Raw genomic sequence first — 22,150 nt, 5'->3', positions numbered from 1 at the left:
ACCAATACCACCAACATCTCTAGCATAAACATCATCTCCACCACCACCATCATCTCATTAACTGTAACATCACCACCCAAAGTACCATCACCAATCACATCAACATCACCACTAACGAATACATCACCCCCATCACCACCACCACCATTATCATCTCAATAACAGCAACATCACCACCCAAATCACCATCACCCATTATACCAGCAGCATCACCATCAACACCACCACCACCATCATCTCAATAACAGTAATATCACCACCAAAAATACCATCACAAACACCATCACCATCACAAATACCCTCTTCATCACCATCATAATCTCCATAACAGGAACATCACCACCATCTCCAGCTCCACCATCACCATGATCATCACCATTGCCGCCCAAGACAGCATCATCAACACAAACACCTCAATATTAACAATAACATCACCACCACCACCGAGAAACACTATCACCGCCATCACCACCACAAAACACCACCACCAACACCATCACCACCACTGCAACCCAAACCAAAATAACAACAAAAACAATATCATCGATGAAAACACGAATCCTTCACATCTCTACAACTAACGAAACACTGAAATCAAAACAGAAAAAGAAAAAGAAACGAAAAAAAAATGTAGAAGAGTAGCCATTTAAATACCCCTTGCCCCTCCATGCCTTGCCGCCCCCCCCACCCCCCCCACACACACACTCTCCCCACTCCCTGGACACCTAACTACTCCCCCTTCCTCTCACCTCCTTCCCCTCACCTCCCCATCACCACCACTTCGCTCGGCCACCAAAAATAAAGAGCCCCCCCGCCCCTCTCCTTCCTCCCTTCCCCTCCCCTCACCCCTCAGCTTCACCTGTTCCCTTACCCCCCCCCCCTCCACATGACCCTCGACAGCACCAGGACCAGTCACTAAGGTCTTTTACTAGTGTTAATTAATGGGAATTCTTGGCATGCATTTTGTAGATTGCATTGTAACCTGAGTTTGGTACAGACACCCACACATCTCTCTCTCTCTCTCTCTCTCTCTCTCTCTCTCTCTCTGCCCATCTCGTAAGCCAATGAACGTTTCTAAGGAGTGACCAACCCTCGTGAATGGTCTGAAAGGCGGCGGTCAATGGCCAGTACTTGTGTCACTTGGGGTCTTTACTCTCTCTCTCTCTCTCTCTCTCTCTCTCTCTCTCTCTCTCTCTCTCTCTCTCTCTCTCTCTCTCTCTCTCAAACACATAATACTTTGCTTCTTAAAAAGAACTCATCACCATACTCGAGAAAAAAAATCACCACCACACTTTGCATCACCATATCATCACCATCATCAACACTACCACCCCCAATACTCTTCCTTTCCCTTCCTTCCTCATCACTTTCACCACCATCATCACAACATCACTACACAAGTCACTCGTATGCCACCACCACCCCAATACTCTTACTCTCTCCCTCCTCACCCTCCTCACCACAGCCACCACCATCATCATCATCACTATTATCGCTCCCAGCAAACATCTCACTACCTACCTTGACATCACTACCGTAAAAAAGACAAATAAATAAATAAATCCTAAAATAACTCGCTCTCAGAAAAAAAGTTAACAAAGAAACCAATATATTTTTATTTTAATCCAAAGGTGTACAATGGAGGAAATCATTCAGTCAGTCAACCGAAATACCTGTGAATACCTGTAATACCTGTGTAAACCTTTATCTAGTCAATACACTTAACAGAACCATTGATAACACAACACCCTATCTGATGTAACCCCCTGATGAGCATAGCGGTGTGTGTGTGTGTGTGTGTGTGTGTGTGTGTGTGTGTGTGTAAAGGGAGGAAGGAAGGAGGAAAAGCAGAGAGAAGAACGTAAAGGGATTGAAAGTTAAAAAGAACGAGAGTGTAAAGAAGGAAAAGAGAAGTGTGTGTTTGTGTGTGTGTGTGTGTGTGAAGGAAGAAAGGAAGGAAGGCAGAGAAAAATGTAAGAGACAAGAACGAAAAGTAAAATAAAAAAGAAGGAAGGAAGGAAGGATGGGAGGAAGGATGGAAGGAAGGAAAGCGAATAAGCGGTGTGTGTGTGTGTGTGTGTGTGTGTGTGTGTGTGTGTGTCCCAAATATACCCAGAGCCGCGGCGACAAGGCATGAATGATATAAATACGAGCGGGGACCGACGAGGAATAAATAAATCAAGAGAAAATGGGGAACGGCGGTGCATGGCTGAGAGGTGGAGGGACTCGAACCGTAGGGTGGACCATTAGGATTTAAAGGACCAAACGACCATAAAGAGGAGGAGACAGAGGCAGGTAAGAAGCAGGTAGGACGAGACCCACAACACCCGACACCAGCGGCAGCCATGACCAAGTAAGGATGATGGTGGTGGTGGTGGTGGTAGTGGTGGCGGTGGTGGTAGTTCCGTCACCCCGACATGTGTTGCGAGCGGGTGAATTTGATGTATGATTTTATGTATATTTTGGTGTTGTGGTTTGTTCAAGTTAAAGACCTAAGGATAAATGTGTAAACTTTCGTGGTGGTGATGATGATGATGATGATGATGGTGGTGGTGGTGGTGATGCTGGTGTTGGTGTTGGGGGTAGAGGGTAATAATGGTAGTGTAGTGGTGATGGTGGTGGTGGTGGTGGTGGAGATGGTGGTGGTAGTGTTGGGGGTACAGAGTAATAATGGTGGTGGTGGTTGTGGTGGTGGTAGTTGTGGTGGTGGTAGTTGTGGTAGTGATGGTGGTGGTAGTGATGGTGGTGGTAGTGATGGTGGTGGTAGTGGTGGTAGTGATGGTGGTGGTAGTGGTGGTGGTGGTAGTGATGGTGGTGGTAGTGACGGTGGTGGTAGTGATGGTAGTGATGGTGGTGGTACAGTAGTAGTTCGGTCACCCCGCCAGCTGTACCCCTCCGCCGTCACCCCTGCAGAGCCCCTCCACGCCCCCCTCATGCACGCAGCGCCACGGCCTCACTTACCTTTTCCTTGGCCCTCCCTGCATGTTTCTGGACCGTTTTCGCGAAGAGGCCGCCCTTAGTGTCCGCCATCTTCGAGTTCCGGGCCACCACTGGCTCGTCCTCGCCCCGCCTGCACCCAACCATCCATCATCATTTAAAAAGCCTCTCTACAACTTTTTATTTAGCTCTATTTTAATTCTAATATTAAGATTATATACGAGGGGAATAAATATAATGCACTGCTATTTTTTTCAAGCTGTAAAAATGGGGTGCGAAGGCGTGTGGAAACAATTTTGGTGCTCCGTACATTATTGGAACCCGCGGCGGCTGGCTCCGAGGAGAGCGAAGTTTGGTCGCTAACTCGCCACGACCATTCTGTTCATGACGGCGGAGACACGAGACAACAACGAGTGTCCCCCCGTGACAGTAATATTACAGCACTGGCCTTAATCTGGAGTTAGAGTCTCATTTACTGCATCTTGGGCACAGCCACGAGCCGCTACAGGCCCAGCGCCAGGGGTCATCTCACTCCCCTCAGACCATGCGGTTCATTCACTGTTTTCATGGTTACTTGTGAAGAACATAGTACCTGCCCCTTAAAAAGTCATTAATATGAGTTTACACCGAGATTGTAAATTAAAGGGACAAGACAAAGGAATGCCAGCGTTTGAGAGAGGCCTTGGCTTGCAGGAGTAGGCTACGTACCACAGGACATGTGTGTAGTGCTATATATGTATTGTTAGGAATAATGGAGCATCTCTGTTTCATTCCAGAATTCTTTTACACACACATTTTTTTTCATATAGCAATAGACATAAGGATGATAAAAATAGCTTGGGATACTAAAACTTTGGTGAGACTGAGTGGTGGTCATCTCCTGGAGCCTGTGGTGGGAGGGAGCCTACACCCCGGGGCACAGGGCCAGTGTGACATCCGCGTTATCACACTTTGCCTTCCCCAGGTTTCCAAGAACCCATTAATCGACCAGCCTGAAAGAAAGGATGAACAGCTGGGTGGGCTATGCGAGGACTGACCGGGCCGGGATTCGAGCCCGGGCGTGTGGGAGTGCCAACCACTACACCAAGAGAGGCACTGTATTCAAGTTACAAATATGTATTTACCTGTCATTTAGTGACCCTAAGGATATTAGAAATGAGGAGAGGATGGGAGATGGAGATGGATAAAAAGATAGATAGATAGATAGATAGATAGATGATTAGATAGATAGATAGATAGATTGAAAGAGAGCAAAACATGGACAGAGACAACTCAGAGCAATACCAATCTCTCTCTCTCTCTCTCTCTCTCTCTCTCTCTCTCTCTCTCTCTCTCTCTCTCTCTCCACGCGCGTTGCTGTTCCCGTCGGGGTCGTCGGGATTTACTCCTTGAAGCCCCGCGGGTCGTCCACACGCGAGTGACACAGCAGTCCGCGTCAGTCTTCTTACCTGCTGGGTGGGGCCGCAGCGCTCCTGTGCCGGGGAGGCGCGACACAGGGTTCGAGGAAAGAGTTTTCTGTGCATCTACAGGACCAAACTTTCTGCTGCTGGAGTGTATGGTTCATAAGGTAAAAAGGGATGTATAATAACTGAAGGTGAATATTCATATTTACAGTCGTGACTCGTTTAAAATTTACGAAAAAGGAAGTGGTGAGTTTTAAAGGAGTAATACTGGGATGCCTGTAAACCAGCTGTGTTCGGCATACAAAAGCCAGAAAACAGACACGTGTTTCTTCCCTTTCTAAACTTAAAAAATATCTCCTGTGTCCGGCTAAAGGCTCCAGCAACCTGATCTCCACGAGGCCTATAAGAGACCTCGAGTGAAAGTGTCTCCTGCTGGGATACTGTGCAGAGTTTAGTGTTCCCCTAACAGAAGAAGTAGAATACTCCTGCTGCTGCTGCTGCTCCTGTAGTGCCTCAAGAGTCACTGACCACGACGAAACCTTGAGTAAATTATATAAGATGAACATGCACTTATGTTCAGTGGAGAGTGTCGGGACTAACAGAAACGGATTTAGTGAAGTGATGCGCATATTCATGTTGTGAAATGAAGGATCGTGAAGAAAAATCAATTCGAAGAACATCACGCATGACGTCCAACTCACGTCTTGATTAAAGTGAAGTCACTGTCCGTCCACGTTCTCGAATATGACTTTCTCTATCCGTGAACCGATTAGCACTTAGAACACTCGCTACCACCAACAAAGTCACGCTGGGCCTTTTTTTTCTGAAACTGCTTCCCGAACGTCGAAATTTTGACGACCAGCTGGGTAATCTCTGGAGCGGTTTGTGTTCACCATCTCGACAGAGAGGAGCTCATCGAGCAACTCGCTGGATGACCAACAAGAGACTCAAAATGTAACCAAGAATGGCCACCCCCAAAAACGCTTAAATCAACGTGTCCCCCTGTTCTCACTCATCTTTTCCAGCCTCATACTTTACTTTAGTCCTGCCTTTTCTACTGTTCATCCCCAAACTGCCTTCACATATGCATGCAAGCGAGTGCAAGTGAGTGTGAAACGCCAGAATCTTCTCTTTGCTATACTCCCACACGACCTCTGCGTGTAACGAAACACGAGAAATTAGTGCAGACAAGGAAAGGTTTTGCCGGTGCCGGGGATCGAACCCGCGACCAGCGAAACGGGGCACTCCTTAATTAACCAATCGGTCAAGTCAGCAGCTGCACTACAAGTGGCGTCTATACTTGAGCATTTTTTATCCTTGTCAAATGCCAAACACTTGCGTGCTAGTTTTACTAACTTCCTCGATATAAAATCGACGCTCAGCAGGCAATTAAAAAAGAAAAAGAAAAAAAAAAAAAATCCAGACCCCCAGCGTTACGCCAGCTTCAGTGCTACAACCATCTCCTCAAGGTATGTAGCGTGTTTTTTTGCGTCAACGTGATTTTCAGGACAATAAATTCCGCTTTTTCCTTTTCATTCACATTGGTTCACTTTACGTTTACCCCATGTGCTTCTCGGCTCTCTTCACATTCTTACTAAGGCCGCGGTCACACAGTCACGATCATGACTCCCGGCGCCCTCCCGACGTCGGACCACTCCCCGACAGTTTTGGAAATTTGCGCCCTTCCCGACATCTGTCACCCGTCAGCATTAACCACGACCGTTGGATGTCCATCTCAACAGCGTCTCAACAACGTCGTTTCGATGTGGTTTATTTTCGATGGTTGTAACGTACGTCTGGCGGCGCGATATTTTTAACGTCGGGAGAAAAGATCGTGACTCCCCGGGGGTCCTGTCCTCCCACCTTCGGGCCACACCCGACATCAGACCACGCGCTGCCAGTTTTGGAATGTCGCGCTGCCAGACGTACGCAATGACCATCGTAAATCCATCCCCTTGAGTGCCGACCATAGCCGATGTCGAGACGACGTTGTTACGACGTTGTTGAGATGGACATCCGACGGCCGTAGCTTATTCGCGACGGGTGACAGATGTCGGGGAGGGCCCCGATTGTTTTGAAATTTCCAAAACTGTCGGCGTGCGGCCCGACGGTGGGAGGCGTGGTCTGAGTCGGGAGAGCGCCGGGAGTCATTGTCGTGAATGTGTGATTCGGGCTTTATCCGTTGAAAATAAGCTACGACCGTCGGATGTCCATCTCAGCAACGTCGTTTCGACATCGGCAATGGTCGGCACTTAAGGGGATCTTTAAGATGGTCGTATCGTACATCTGGCAGCGTGACATTTCCAGCACCGGGAGGCGCCGGCGACGGCGATCGTGACTGTGACCATTTTTATAGGCATTAGCAGTAAGTATAATGCTTGGGGCTTACGGCGTGGGGCGGCGGCGCGGCGCGTGACGGCAGGAGCGCCAGACAGATTATTTCCAAGTTAAATAAAGCTGCCGACTTTTGTAATGAAGACATACCGGTATTTTATATTTTTCTTCGTTTCTCTTCACGTGCTTTTAAATATAGTTCGTTCATTCATACCCCTTTCCTTGTGATTCTTCGGTGCTATCTCCCCGCCTCGATCATCTCCAGTCCTTCTAAAGCCTTCTTCTCCCTTTCACTCTCCACTCTCATCACCACCCTGCCCACGTCGGCTACTCCTCGTGCCTCCTCCTATCACATCCCCACCACTGGTACTGGTGCTTCCTTTACTGTGTTTTCCTTGATATATTTTTTTCCCACCTTCCATGTTCTAATAATATAATGAATGGACTTATTGCTAAGGTACCTGACTTAGTGAAGACCTGATCTCTAATATAATATCTCTAATATGATATAAATTTATATTAGAGATCAGTGGCGAAGACACACATTCATCTGTTCTCTTTGTATTTTTTCATAGTTAAACATTTAAAGAAGCAGGCGAATCGATTTTTCATGCGTGTTCTTTGTAAAAAAAGATAGGCCAGATATGATGATAAAAAAAAAGCTTATTAAAACACCGACACTGCTTTATAGTGAACCTAGAATCGACTACTTTACTTGATTAATTCGTCAGCAAGCACATAAGGAATCAATGGAGGCATACGATGGGGGGTGTCCACTCTACGACGCTCACCCCTTCTCATTTCACGACCTTCAAGACGGGAACAATTAATCGGCCGCCTCATTCTCGATCTTCGTGGGCGTCCCTTTGGCCTCCTCCACTCGGGCCGGGTTGTCTCTTAGGCGACTTAAATTTAATTCCAGGTAGCGAGCCACATGCCCATATAACCAAAGTTAGCGTTGACGTATGCAGGTAACAGGCCTCGTTAATTTTCACTTATGTGGAAGTAGCACCAGGAAACTAAAAAGATGCAATGGTAGGGGACGATTGTGACACTAGCAAGACACAACCTAATTCGCCTCAGCTGCAGATTTATGGACGATTTTTCAGACGATAAGAAGGAAGTTACAAAATATTTCCACTTGTGCGAATTTTAATTGCTGATGATGAATAAATTAATAAGTACCGTAAGACTTTTTACTTGGAGAAGGAAGAAGTAAAGATATAAAATTGAAAGGAAGAGAGGAAAGGAGGAAGAAAAGGAGATGAAAGTGAAAATGGGAGTACTCGGAGAAGGAAGAAGTAAAGATAAAATTGAAAGGAAAAGAGGAAAGGAGGAAAAAATAGGAAAAGATGAAAGTGAAAATGGGAGTACTCGGAGAAGGAAGGAGGAAAGATAAAATTGAAAGGAAGAGAGGAAAGGAGGAAAAAATAGGAAAAGATGAAAGTAAAAAAATAAACGAATAATAAAAAAATACAGAGAATGAATTTAAGAAGATCGAGGGGAGGGAAAAAATATATTACTAATGAAAAAAATGGCTGAAGAGGAAGGAAAAAAAGAAATTGACATAAGGAAGAAAAAGATGAAGAAAAAGATGGGAGGACAGATGTAAGATTTAAAGCTGTATAAGCCTATAAAAACTGATAAAAACAGTGATATCCAGCAATGAGAGTATGGCGAGCTGTGGCAGTCCAATGGAGGGAGACAGGTGGACTCACACAGCTGTTTCCTGACAAGACAAGAACTCACAAACGTCAAGGCTCAGCACCGGCAGGAGACTCGCTCAGCACCATAGGGAATGAAGCAACAGCACCCTCGCCCTCAGCGCCACCCTTGCCATGTGCTGACCCGGTGACAGAGAAGTGTGGCCGGGTGTCAGGAGTGGATGAGACAGTGAGAGTTTATACCTGTGGACTTTCCTGTTGATTGTAGGTGTGGTGGTGGTGGGGGGGAGGGTGCGGGGGAGGAGCAACAGGTGTGGGGGCGGGGGAGCAACAGGTGAGCGTGGTTATGGGTCATACACGAGTGCTCCCCCGTCACCGCCTGTACCTGCATTTCGTTAACATATTGAGGGTTGGTGTGGCTCTCCCAGGGGCGCCCAGTGTGTGTCAGGTGGCCATATGACTGAAGGAAGCTGAGGCCATACGGGGTTGGTTGGATTATTTAAGGTTATTTGTGTTGTGTTATGTTATGTTATGATGAAAAGTGGAATCTGGGAATGAGAGATCACGGTAAATCTTTATAATTAACGAGGCTTACCCCCCCTGCCCCCTCCCCAAGGTAAAACGTATACGAAAGTGCATTTTAATAATAATTCTTTCACGTGCTACATTACTACAAATATTGGTTTGGAGTGGTGATCGTTAATATTAACCGAGATCTGTGGTGACGTACATTCATCTATTCTCTTTGTATTTTTTCATGGTTAAACATTTAAAGTAGCAGGCGAATTTATTGTTCATGCGCGTTCTTTGTAAAATATTTGGCCAGATACGATAATGAATAAAAGTGTATTAAATCACTGACGCTGCTTGATAGTGTGTCCTGCTGTGTTGGGTTATGTTATGTGTTGGGTTGGGTTATTTATGTAGGGTGGATTATTTTAAGATTGTGTTGTGTTGGGGATTTATATCTGGTTGGCTTCCCCACATATTGCAGTTGGGATTGTCATGGTGGAGTTTACAACCTGTCATACATTAACCCGGTAGCTGCGGGGATCATTCGCGGATCCAATGGTCCTGAGCGGATACAGGAACACTAGCTCAAAAGCGCACTGCGGCTATAACAGTGCTTTTTCTCAGAGGAATTGGCCGTCTCATTCGGATCTGAAGAGGAACACTGGCCACTCAGGAATGCTTTGGCACCAAGTCCAGGTTGTTATGCCCATTGATCCAGGTCAGTCCACCAGTTATTCAGGAGAAGACTGCAGAGAATGGATAACCGGTAATGCTAATGCCCCTTCCACCTGCAAAAATCCTGGCATCAGCCCCCCCCCCAAAACTTTTTTCCTGGATCCGCGCCTGGCAGGGATCATGTTTTTAAAGGTCCTCTAAGTGAGAAAAATGAGAAAAAATCATCACTCACACAAACCATATCTTAATATATATCAATGCATTTGTGATCAGTTTATGCATCATCTATTTTGGGGGGGGTTATATCATGGCAAAAATTTGGCCCGTTGCTGCTACCGGGTTAAGGGCAGCCCAGATCTGTTGGCATGCCAGTCTACAAGCAGACTGTGGTTTAAGCAAAGTTTACAAAACAGCTTGGCGTATGGCAGGGCTGCTCGACTGTTACAAGGAAAGGTCCAGTTAGACAAGCTCCAATATATGCAGAGGTCTGGATAAATACTGTAACTGGTCCTCAGGCTTCAGGAGTAGGAAAAATATAATTAAATAACATGAAGGTCCTGGTGATGAATTCTTGCAAGTCAATCAAGGAAAAACTTGCATGAATCCAATACCAGGACCCTCATGTTGTTTGATGAGTATATTTTCTACTCCTGAAGCCTGGGGTCCAGCTACAACACTCAGAAGGTCTGGATTCGGGCCGCGGGCCGCCAGTTGAGTAGCCCAGGTGTATGTTAAGCAGACATTGGTATAATTCTAGTGTTTGCCCATACTCCCCACTCTCACTCAAAACTGGCTGGGGGGCCTGTGGAAATGCGGGATTTTCGGTGGGGAACACGAAATGCGTGGCAATCAAATAGTTTTTGAGTTAGGTTAGGTTGGGTCAGGTGTAGTGTGTGCAATATTCTCCTGTGGCAGTTGTTCATACATCTTGATCTTGATAAATAATGTGCAGGGCACCTGTACAGAAGCGTGGCCCAGCTCGCACTGCCTCCTCAACACACTAAGCAGGGCACATCTGTAGGGCCTGGGATGCTGGAGATGTTTCACAGTTTACTCAACATCACTGTAAACATACAAAGTGTAGGCCATAACAACACACAGTCACACACTATCTGTAACATGAGTTTCAGCTGGCAGGACTAAATGACCCAACACTTTTTTTCATTTTAGCTCTGCACTGAACTAGCCACATTTGTAGGGCCTGCAGACCTTGTAAGAGATATTAAAGTGCTCTAACAACCCAAACTATCTGTAATTCTGGATTGAGCTTAGCAGTGCATTTCTTTAAGATTAGAAATTACCTAAATTTAAAATAGGCAGAATCCTTGATACTGAAACCCATTATCTGGAATATTAAACACTACCCTTATTCAAATGATTCAGCTAAGAAAGGAAGCAAAGGATCGAATATAGTCAAGCAGAACGGTGATGATTTCCATCAATTTTGTCCATCATTTATTGAACTGAAATAGAATTTTCATCGTTGGTGTTTCTTAAGAGTATGTGGAGTTAAGTAAGTAATGTAAAGACACCCCTTGAGGGAACAGTTCATCAGGGATATGGATTGACAAATAGTGTAGTGGTTAGCACGCCTAGTTACGAATCCTTAGTCCTAGGTTTGACTCCAACCTGGGCAGTTGGCATGCATCCCACATAGCTGTCGATGAATGACTACCTGGAGAAACCTGTGGAACATAAACTGTTGTAACCGCATGTCACACTTGCCCTGTATCCTGGGTAATAGATTCTTAACAACTACAAGCTAATTTTTGTTTTTTTCAACCTATCTTTTCAGATTAACATTTCTCAGGATGATGAGAATGGCGAGGGAGAATATTGGTGGGGTGTGTGCCACCATTGGCGGCATCCTCATCCACCTCACTCTTGGGAATCTCTACAGTTTTGGTATGGAGTTGAAGGGTTTTTGGTTTAATTATTTTGTATTTTTTATGTTGAACTATCATGATATTAGTGTTTTACTACATTAGCATAGACTATGTATATTGATGACCTACCCTCTCATAAGTTTTACAAAACTCATTTCATGATGACTATCCTGTGTGAGCTGTATATGGTGTATGTATTCTGTGATATGACCCAAAGAGATTCTAGGAAGTAATGTGTATGTTTGCAGGGAACATGATGACGTACATGGTGTCATTCATGCATGAAAGGGTTGATCCCAGCATCACCTATGCCAACTTTTTGTGGGTCAACTCTATCACCACTACATCCCAGGGGTTCTTCATGGTGCTGGGGGGACTGCTGGAGAAGAGGATTGGGCCTCGCCTCACCTGCCTCATCGGCTGCTCCTTACTCAGGTGAGACAGGGAAGGAGGGGTGTATAGTTGTCTAAAATCACTGCCTATTCAATTTAAAAAATAAATTTACTCAGACGGCAGAAAAAAGGTAAGTCTGGCATGTGAACACTACTTGCCTAGATCTAAAGACCAATCAGTAAGTTTTAACGGATTCTCACTCCAGTCTTGCTGCTAAGTAGAAACTGTTCCCTTGAAAGCATGCATATTATTTAGCAGCACTTGGTTATTTATCTGTACTAGTTTGTCATATACCTTTTGCACATCCTGAGTATTTGGAGAAACCTGCAGTTTTTTCTACACTCTAAATAATGGTTAAATAAAAATCTGATTTATATAACCCCTCCCCCTTGTGAAGCTTTTTTGATCTTTATTAGCCATTTATTGTACTTATCTGTATTCAAGGTCTCATTACTTATTTTGCTTGTAAATTTCTAAATTTCCATTAGACAAATGTGGTTTATAGAAATATTTTCTCTGTATGAAATTTTTTATCTTGCCAATATCTGCTTTTTTCTTAGTCGTGTTATATATTTTTAACATTTGATGCATTCTGATTAGCATTTTTGTTTAACTGTATGTGTGTGTATTTACCTATTTGTATTTACCTCTTTGTAGTCTACCGGGCCCGAGCTAAGCTCTAATAGTCCTGTCTTCATATCTACATTAATCCAGCCTTCCCTTCATTTGTTGGACGCTGTTCGCCTCCACCACCTCTTCCCGAAAGCTGTTCCATGTGTTAACACTTCTATGTGAAAAATTATACTTTTTTAAGTCACTCAAACAGGTTTCTTTATTAAGTTTCTTCGTATGTCCTCTCAGCCCCTGCGTTCTCGCAGTTAAGAAGAGATCATCTCTATCCACCTCATCAAACTTATTTACCAACTTATACAGCGTGATCAGATCTCTCTCCCTTCTTTGTTCCAGTGTCGTCAAGTCCATCTCCTTCAATCTGTCTTCATACATCATATTTGAGAGTTCTGGGACCATTTTATTTGCAATTCTCTGTATCCTTTCCAGCTTTCTGATATCCTTCTTTTTGTGAGGCGACCACACAACTGCAGCATATTCAAGCTTTGGTCTTATCAGTGTTGTAATTATTTTTTTCATCATTTCTTTGTCCACAAAATGGAATGATACCCTTATATTTTGCATCATCCTGTAGGTTTCTCCAAACAGGTTGTTTATGTGCTTTTCTGGGTATAGTGTGTCTTGCATCGTTACCCCCAAATCTTTTTCTTCATGTACCACCTTTAAGCTTTCTTCTCCCATCCTGTATGTTTTCCTTGGTCTTTTTTTTACTTTTCTCCATTTCCATAACATGGCACGTGTGTGTGTGTGTGTGTGTGTGTGTGTGTGTGTGTGTGTGTATTTCCATCCATCCCTGCTACAACTGACTTTTTGGTTCACTTTCAGTACCGGCATAATGTTGACGAGCTTAACGGTAGAGGTGTCACTGTTTGCAGTAATCCTGACTTATGGCTTGTTGGCTGGACTAGGAATATCCTTATCATATACCACCCCCCTGTCTTGTGGAATGCAGGTAACATTATTGTATTGTGTTCATAAAGCTGCTTGTGTCCATTATCAGGACCAGTTGTTTTTGCTTCTTGAACATAAAGTGGACTAGTTTTTGGCATGACTCTCACATCTAAGCATATCCCTTTGCTTACAATATTCTTTTGCATTAAAGTTTATTCTGTATGTCATCAATTAAATCCAAAACTATTCCTTATCTACATGCTATCCATGTCATGACTAGCCTTTTCACAAATCACTTAACCCTCTCGCGCACGATGACACGTTTCGCGTCATCAAAGGTAAAAGGTCCTGGTGCACGATGACGCGAAACGAGTCATAAAAGTTAAAAAATTGATTAAAAATTAAGTTTTCGGTGGAAGTGCGTCAAATTTGGAGTGTCATTTGTTGGGATAAGTTTCTTAATGGTAACATATGGCAACCTTTCTAAGGAGTGTAAATGAGGAGCATGGAGTGATTTTTAGTTGTTAGCCTACTTTGACGGGAGAGGAAAAAATACCGTTTTCTTGGTGTAACTCAAGAACTAATAGGCGTATGAAGATTTTGAGGATACCATAATAATCCTCACTAAATTCCGCTTCGAAAAATATATTCGGCTAAAAAAGTTGGTCCACAAAATTTTGAGATAGCAAGTGGGGAAGAGTTGGTACTTAGGATTTATTGTCTACAATACTCTATACGGAGACTTGAAACGAGTTTCTATTGTTCATATATATTTTTTTCTCTATTTTTATTTGCGCATGTTCTAGTATAAGTCTTTATGAAGCCATTGATACCAAATTTATTGGGGTACGATATATCTGTGATGGTAAAATACGTACTGGAATATAGATTTTCGCGGCGGCAAAAAAAGGCTGGTCAGGCCTGAGAGATGCATGGTGAGTGGAAGAGAAACTTACTGGAAACTTACTGTGTGCGAGAGGGTTAATATCTGCTACTGGGAAAATTTAAACCTGCTTCAGTTTTATCAACTGTAGCCTGGCATTGCCAAAGAACACTCAAGCAGTGGGTGTGTATCTTGCACTGGTAATTTGACCTTAAAGGTGTTCCCGGCCATGCAGGTGTTCCTTAATAGCCACAACACTTGTTCATCAGGGCTGCAGTGCATTATGACACTAGCAAAGTGTTGCATAACAGCAAGACAGTTTTCACATTTTACCTTGTAGAAAATGCTGGTGAAGTGCCTTACTGAAGAGAATGATGTTAGCAGTTATTTTTGATAAGTTTGTTTTTTTAAGAAGAATGTAATGGCATAGCTACTTATTTTGTATCCTTGCCTATATTCAATATTCAGTCTATGTGCATGTCTTTAAGACTGGACTACACACAGTCTTCAGTGTTTGATCCATCACTTATGCACCACAACACTGTGCATTCCTTCCTTTGTTTTTTATGATTATATTTTTTACTCAGCTTTATGTTTCTAATTCATATATTTTTTTCTTTCTTTTCCATCACTTCTCTGATAATTTGTCATATTCGTTTTTTTTTTTTTTTTTTTTTTTTTCCACGTTTTGCCCTATGGCACTGGTAGGTTCTTGGTGGGGTCTAATGGTTGGCCCCAGCCCATTGTGGCACAGGCATGTGTTTATGATGGTGCCATCTTGCTTGGCTCATGCTGTCCCCTGGAGCTTATCTTTGATCCTCTCTTTTAGAGAGAGAATGTAGAGTCTGGGTTGATAGGTAGTCTTCAGGACAGCATGTCTTAGGCCACTCAACGGTGACTGAAAAATCCGAGCAGGCTGGACATGAACCATCCTGGACACAGCGTCAGCACGCTAACCACAATGCTTCCGCCTTCGTCTTCATAAGTTTTTTATTAGTACAGTAGTCTTATAATTATGATTTCAGTAACTGTTGATTTATTCCTACCTCTCTCTCTCCTTACCTTTCACCTGATTTCTGCTTCCCTTTCCAGTGGTTCCCGAGACACAAGGGTCTGATCAATGGCCTGATTGTTGCTGGCTTTGGTCTGGGCGCCCTCGGCTCCACCACCCTTCAGACAATGTACCTCAATCCTGATAATATATCTCCACAGGATAATGGGTGAGGAGCAAGTTTGTCCATCTATCTATCAACTATCTACTCTGGTGCCTGTTCCTTTTAAGCCCTTAAGCTTAAGTCTCCATATGGTCCTGTCTTCATAAGAGGTATATAGCATAGAGGAGTGACCTGCCATTTTTATAGCTCTGAGCAAATCATGTTTTAAAGCGATCTCCAGACTCTACACACCCCATACCAACTGAGTTAGACAGAAATCATGCAAATTTAGGCCTATGAATCACTCGCTTTAAGTTCATTTCTTTCACATCTTGGTTCACCACATGATAAACCAAGAATTCAGTTGCCAGATGCTGCCAAAAACTGAATACTTGTACCGTCATGATTGGTTTGGTCATCTGTCTTACACTTAATGCCTTATATACTCTATTCTTCTATGCTCTAGTTCCTTCATTCCTATTCCCTTTTTCTTTCAATTATTCTGCTATTCTGTTTTTCTATTGCTAGTAAATTTTTCTCATGCACTCACAGCATTTACCTTTCTCATTCAGACTCTCTTTGTTAGGTTATTTTTTCCCATTCTTTCCTTAGCCTCATGAGATGCTATATTTTCCCTTACCTACTGTGTTGGTGGACAGCGTGTCAATTATATACCCGTGATGATTCTTTAATAATTTTATGTTGTTAAGCATCATGATGATCATCGTTAAGATTTATTTATAGTTCCCATGTGCTGCTGAAAATATGTAATCAAGCCTCTGAATTTTTTTTTTCTTTTTCTTTTTCCAGATATTTTACAGATCCTGGCATCCTCGACTATGTGCCGAGTGTGTTCATCTTGCTTGGCGTTATCTTTCTTGTGATGCAGGTCATAGGCTGCCTGCTGTTGAATAAGCCGCCAGATAACAGAGTTAGTACCCTCAAGAGCTGTCTTATGTTTGAGAAGCTGTTCATAATTACATAACAAGGCACAGACATAATTTATCCTGTTAATTGCCCTTTGTTTTAGGATTTCCTCAAGCCATTGCAAATTGTGTTTTTCTTTTCCTCATTTCCTATTTTTCTTATCAGCTTTGTTAACCCGGTAGCAGCGGGGATCATGTTTCTTAATGGTCCCTCTAAAGGGGCTCTCACACATTCCCGGTCCCGGTCGCGACCGTCCCCGATGACTCCCGATAAGCCGATCGGGGACTGACCGCCGACAAAATAGGCAATAATCCCCAGATCGGCGGCTTACCGCCGGTAAGCCGGCGGTTTACCAGCGGTAGACCGGCGACCATATACGATTTTTGATTTCTCCAACCGGCAACGGCAGCAGGTCAGTCGGCGGTCAGACCGCCGGTCTACCAGCGGCAGACCTGCAGCACATCGACGAGCAAACACTTTCGTTGTCATGCCCAGTTGGAAGGGTATATAAACACCCGTCCAGGTGTTTTGATCATTCGTGAGTTTGACATCGCAGTGGCTTTCTTTAGCTCTCATGAACGCGAAATTGAACTCCTGAAATTGGACATGGACAGTGACAAAAGTTGACGCTTGTATGTCTGATGGAAAATAAACGGTTGCAAAAAATACAGAAGAAGAAACGTAGGGCAACGTGGGTGAGGCCATGGATGCAGAGAAGAGTTACTCTGGGTATGTACGATACTCTCATGAAGGAACTAGAGGCAGAGGACCCGGCAGGCGTGGCACACACACACACACACACACACACACACTCTCTCTCTCTCTCTCTCTCTCTCTCTCTCTCTCTCTCTCTCTCTCTCTCTCTCTCTCTCTCTCTCTCTCTCTCTCTCTCTCTCTCTCTCTCTCTCTCTCTCTCTCTCTCTCTCTCTCTCTCTCTCTCTCTCTCTCTCTCTCTCTCTCTCTCTCTCTCTCTCTCTCTCTCTCTCTCTCTCTCTCTCTCTCTCTCTCTCTCTCTCTCTCTCTCTCTCTCTCTCTCTCTCTCTCTCTCTCTCTCTCTCTCTCTCTCTCTCTCTCTCTCTCTCTCTCTCTCTCTCTCTCTCTCTCTCTCTCTCTCTCTCTCTCTCTCTCTCTCTCTCTCTCTCTCTCTCTCTCTCTCTCTCTCTCTCTCTCTCTCTCTCTCTCTCTCTCTCTCTCTCTCTCTCTCTCTATATCTCTATCTATCTCTCACTCTCACTCTCTCTCTCTCTCTCTCTCTCTCTCTCTCTCTCTCTCTCTCTCTCTCTCTCTCTCTCTCTCTCTCTCTCTCTCTCTCTCTCTCTCTATATATATATATATATATATATATATATATATATATATATATATATATATATATATATATATATATCTTTCTATTTTTTCTCTCTTTCACCCATTCCTCTTCCTCCTTTCTCTCTTTCATCCATTCCTCTTCCTCCTTTCTCTCATCTCCCTCTCTCTCTTTATCCCTTGCTCCTATCTGTTCCTCCTCGTTTTCCTCCTTCCTCCCTTGCTAATCCCCAGGTCAGACACAGGTGTTCACTCGAGGTCTACCGCCGGTCTGCCGTGGGTGGCGGCGGCTGACCGCCGGTCGACCGGCAACATATTTCGACACCGCCGGTCAACCGGGTGCATCGCCGATATCTTTGAAAATTTTAAAGTTGACCGGCGGTGGTCGGCTGCGTCTACGGTCCTCAGGGTCGACTGGCGGTAGACCGGCGGTCTGCCACCGACAATCCCCGATCTTACAGCCGGTCGACCGGCGACTGGCTTATCGGGAGTCATCGGGGACGGTCGCGACCAGGACCAGGAATGTGTGAGAGCCCCTTAAGTGAGAAAAATGAAAAAAATCATCACGCACACAAACCATTTCATAATGTATATCAAAGCATTTGTGATCAGTTTATGCATCATCTATTTTGGGGGGTTTATATCATGGCACAAATTCGGCCCGTCGCTGCTACACGGTAAAGCCACAAATTTGGCCCGTCGCTGCTACACGGTAAAGCCACAAATTCGGCCCGTCGCTGCTACACGGTAAAGCCACAAATTCGGCCCGTCGCTGCTACACGGTAAAGCCACAAATTCGGCCCGTCGCTGCTACACGGTAAAGCCACAAATTTGGCCCGTCGCTGCTACCAGGTTAATATGTATGCAAGCTTCTAGCCACACTTATTGTTTTGGAGAAGGCCAGGGTGGTGCAGATGAGGAATTTGCCCTCTAAGCCAGACCCAGAGTAAAACTGTTCATGCTTCCTTCACTGTGGAGTAATGCGCATAGGTGTGGTTTCATGATATCGCAGAATTGAACACTGTAATTGTGGTGTATCATGCAGACTACTCATCATGGACAGGAGGTGGAAGGTCTGTTGTCTGAGGAGGCAGTTGGTGACACCCAGGAGCTGTCCACTTCCATGAGCACCTCCTCTGGGCATGCCTCCTCCACCCCTGCAGCCACTGTCACAATGAAAAGTAAGTGTCTTTTCTTTGGCGTGCATGAAGGCCAAGTGTGCTGATGGTGAAAAGTGCTGACTGAGGGAGTTTCCACTGATTTATAATTTGCAGACTCTACCGAACTGAATTTTGTTTATAATCTGTAAAAGTGTGGTTGAATGTTATGAAAGTTATCTTGGGTTGCTAAATGAGTGTTTTTATTTCCATATGTTTGTATAATTTGATGAATGGATATGTGCTATAGTGTCATGAATATTGGGTGTAAATAATTCAGTACCATTTACCCAGAGATCCCATATGAACATGAGTAAAGCTATCAAGAAAAAAGAAGAAAGTTAAAGTAATATACTGAAATTGATACTTGCCTGATACATTCTGTTGAACGAAGACAGCATAGAATGGTTACAAGAAACAAGCCCAGTTAGTATATTGGCTGACAGACCTTTCTTTCTGAACAGACCTGAAGCCTCTGGAGGTCATCAAGGAGAAGACATTTTACGTGCTTTGGTTGATATACTTCTTCAACACCATTCCCATTGGCTACATCAACGCCATGGGGAAGAGCTTTGGTCAGACTTTCATCAAGGACGACCACTTCCTGGCAGTGATGGTGTCTCTGGCTGCCATCTTCAATGCCAGCGGCAGAGTTGTGTGGGGGCGCCTCATGGACCTGACTTCCTTCAGGGTGAGTAGCTTGACCTCTTCCTTCAGGGTGAATAAAGGTCATTCTTCTGATACATGTTGATAACTCAGTAACCTCATGCTTCCTGTGCCTCAGGGCTGTACCGTACATCCCCACAGTCATCCCTCACACAGTTTTGCCAGCCCACAAAGCCTTGTCAGAACTGGGGTCAGTACTGGGGAAGATGGCGCACGGAAAACTGGATTAAAATTCAGGGGAAAGATTTTTATGTACTGCTAGAAAGATCCTTATTTTTTTAGATTGGAAAGAAAAATAACCCTGGCAGATACCACTTCATGCATACTTAGTTATTTGACATCGTTGCAGAAAAGTGCATGCCTGCAAAAACCTGGGGAAGGTAAACTGAGTTGGCTGGGACTATTGTTTGGTGAAGGACCTGTATGCATTGTGATCCAACAGCTAAGGAATATATGACAACGAGCACAATGCAACATGTTTCCCCTAATGCTACATCCACTCTCCAGGTTGCCATGCGTCTGCTGACCAGCGTTCTGGCATTTTTGTTTGCCACCATGCCTCTCACAGCTTACATGGGCAAGACTGCATTTACTCTCTGGCTGTGGGCAATATTCTTCACCTTTTCTGGAACATTCGTCCTCATGCCTACTGCGACAGAGAAGGCGTTTGGAGCTGAGCATTACTCCGCCAACTACGGACTTCTCTTTACTACTCAGGTAACTCTTTAAAAATTTCTTTCTCATGTCAACCAAGTGTAGGTTTTCCCCTCACCTCCTTCAGCATGGTAATGGACTGTTGCTTTCCCCTCAGGCTGTGTCGGGACCTCTGATCGCCGTGGGCAACCAGGTGCTGCTGACGGCGTTTGGCTTCACTGGATGCTTCTTGGTTGTTGCTGTCGTCATTTGCCTCAGTAAGTTATGTTCCCTTTTGAATTTTGTACTTTTCAGTAGTTTCTCCGCTTTGTATCATGGTGTGTAAGTGACCCAAGGAACAAATTTGTCAGCAAAGAGAGACTCACGCCTTATTATAATACATACGTGTATACTAACGTGTATTTAATGTGAATGGACAGGATAGGCAGTGTAATAATTCAGCAAAAGTCCATTAGTCTGTACATTTTGTGTATAATATCCCTCACCCCAGATTTGGGACAGCTGTTTATAAGATACATGAACTTTCTGCTTTAAAAAAATCAGGCGACTTTTTTTTTGAGGAGATTATAAATTTCTGTTTGCATAACTCAACTCCCGGGATGTCTGACTTTTTGATTTTGGATTTATGGACTCGTGGGGCATAAAAGGAAAAAACAAAGTTACACTTTAGAATTTCTATGAACTTTTCTTTATACACAGACATCAACAATCAAGTCCCTTCTTTTCTCTTTCAGGTGTGGGCATGACTTTTCTGATACCCAGGAGAATCTGAAGTATCTAAATGGCAGCGCTTAAGAGTAATGCAGACCTAGAATCCTGAGCTACCACATTTAGGCTGGGCCAGACAGGTGAGTTCAGTCTGTGGTAGAACAAAGCCTATAGGTAGAACCTCTATGATAAACAGCACAATAATGTTTTCTCTTGTGAGTCTGAAAAGAAATCTCAAGGAGCTGCAAGGTACATAAGGTTGTCAAGTTTTCATGACCGTTCTCGTTAGTCGCCACAGGAATCTCATAAAATATATTATATTGTAAAGGATCAGCACCTCCATGGTGTAGTGGTTAGTATGCTTAGCCTGGGACAGGTCTGATTGATCTTGGTCCAGGGCAGCTGATGCACATCTCAATCAACTGTTCATCCTCCCTTTTGGGCTGGTCAATAAATGGGCACCCGTGGTAACCCAAACATCACACTGGCCCTGCTTAGGGTAGTGGGTTGACCACAAGCTGAAGGGTCAGTGAGACAGAGATGAGCACCAAGGCCATGCACATCTATATTGTATGCCCCAAACTATACCTTTGTCATCACTCTATATACAATGCAATGACGTGACACCGCATGACTGTAAAAATCATCCTCTCCTCACTGATCACACTTGCTAAGTGAAATCTTACATACAATGACTGCTGTGGCTGACTCACTACCAGTGGTGCTTCACTCATCAGTAAGGCTGTGTTCCCCACATGAATCTCTTGTGAGTCAGCAGTGTGTTGGCACCATCTGTTGCTTTGTTTCATGAGACATCTCACCTCAGGAAAGCAGGGACCAAAATGTATCAAGTAGGAATCTTCTCCACTTAGTGGAACCTTCATTGTAACACATAAGGTAATGACTGCAAGTTATTTATGTGCATAAAGAATTTATTGTGCCTTATAAAGTGCTATGTATATATGATCTTGAAAGATTGATCATTATTGAAATAAAACTAAATAGGATTAGGACACAAGACTTAGGACAGAAAGTTCATAACTTGAAATCTGTGATTCAAAGTGCTTATAGTCTCCTGTATAAAGTAAAACTCTAAGATTTTTAATCTGTAGCTATATTTTATGTATACATTGTTACATTTTCTCCTGAACCCATATACAATGAAAAAAATGTATATTTCCTTTGTATGATGTACTAGATTTAAAAGAAACACCCATTTTTAAAAATATAAATAAATTTTATTTATTATACAACATAATTTTGGTTGTGCTTCCTAAGTTTACAAGTGAGACGTGTTTCACTCTGCAGCGCCTCGTCTCACTAAGTCTCTGGCTTAAGAAAGAACATTTGGGGCGATGACTACCACT

General features: G+C 43.9%; 2 protein-coding genes across 12 annotated transcripts in view; one reads left to right on the top strand and one right to left on the bottom strand.

Annotated features, from left to right (window-relative positions):
- The window catches only part of LOC127010394 (myc box-dependent-interacting protein 1-like), an 86,402-nt gene extending 83,305 nt beyond the window's left edge, over nt 1–3,097 (bottom strand). For both annotated transcript variants that reach the window (XM_050884417.1, XM_050884415.1), the window contains exon 1: nt 2,962–3,097. In XM_050884417.1, the coding sequence (XP_050740374.1) occupies nt 2,962–3,084 (123 nt within the window). In that variant the 5' untranslated portion in view covers nt 3,085–3,097. The remainder of the gene's footprint in view (nt 1–2,961) is intronic.
- On the top strand, nt 2,274–21,687 carry LOC127010395 (oxalate:formate antiporter-like). Of its 10 annotated transcripts, none has more exons than XM_050884427.1 (11): nt 2,274–2,295; nt 11,322–11,431; nt 11,661–11,847; nt 13,261–13,387; nt 15,302–15,429; nt 16,174–16,294; nt 18,644–18,779; nt 19,220–19,446; nt 19,929–20,138; nt 20,233–20,332; nt 20,810–21,687. In XM_050884427.1, exons 2-11 carry the CDS (start codon nt 11,338–11,340, stop codon nt 20,845–20,847), a joined length of 1,368 nt encoding a protein of 455 aa, XP_050740384.1. In that variant the 5' UTR covers nt 2,274–2,295; nt 11,322–11,337; the 3' UTR covers nt 20,848–21,687. The 10 variants fall into 10 exon arrangements, with proteins under 10 accessions (XP_050740384.1, XP_050740376.1, XP_050740380.1 ...); XM_050884419.1 differs by lacking the exon at nt 2,274–2,295 and adding an exon at nt 2,331–2,353; XM_050884423.1 differs by lacking the exon at nt 2,274–2,295 and adding an exon at nt 8,353–8,555.
- The last annotated feature ends 463 nt before the right edge of the window (nt 21,688–22,150 follow it).

Source organism: Eriocheir sinensis, chromosome 43, assembly GCF_024679095.1.
Source record: "Eriocheir sinensis breed Jianghai 21 chromosome 43, ASM2467909v1, whole genome shotgun sequence".
NCBI classification, from domain to species: domain Eukaryota; kingdom Metazoa; phylum Arthropoda; class Malacostraca; order Decapoda; family Varunidae; genus Eriocheir; species Eriocheir sinensis.
This window is presented reverse-complemented; position numbering and strand designations above follow the sequence as displayed.

Coding starts and splice junctions, on each gene's coding strand:
- LOC127010395 (XM_050884419.1), top strand. Junction 15,430..16,173: donor ATATCTCCACAGGATAATGG/GTGAGGAGCAAG, acceptor TTCTTTTTCCAG/ATATTTTACAGATCCTGGCA. Junction 18,780..19,219: donor AGCCACTGTCACAATGAAAA/GTAAGTGTCTTT, acceptor CTTTCTGAACAG/ACCTGAAGCCTCTGGAGGTC.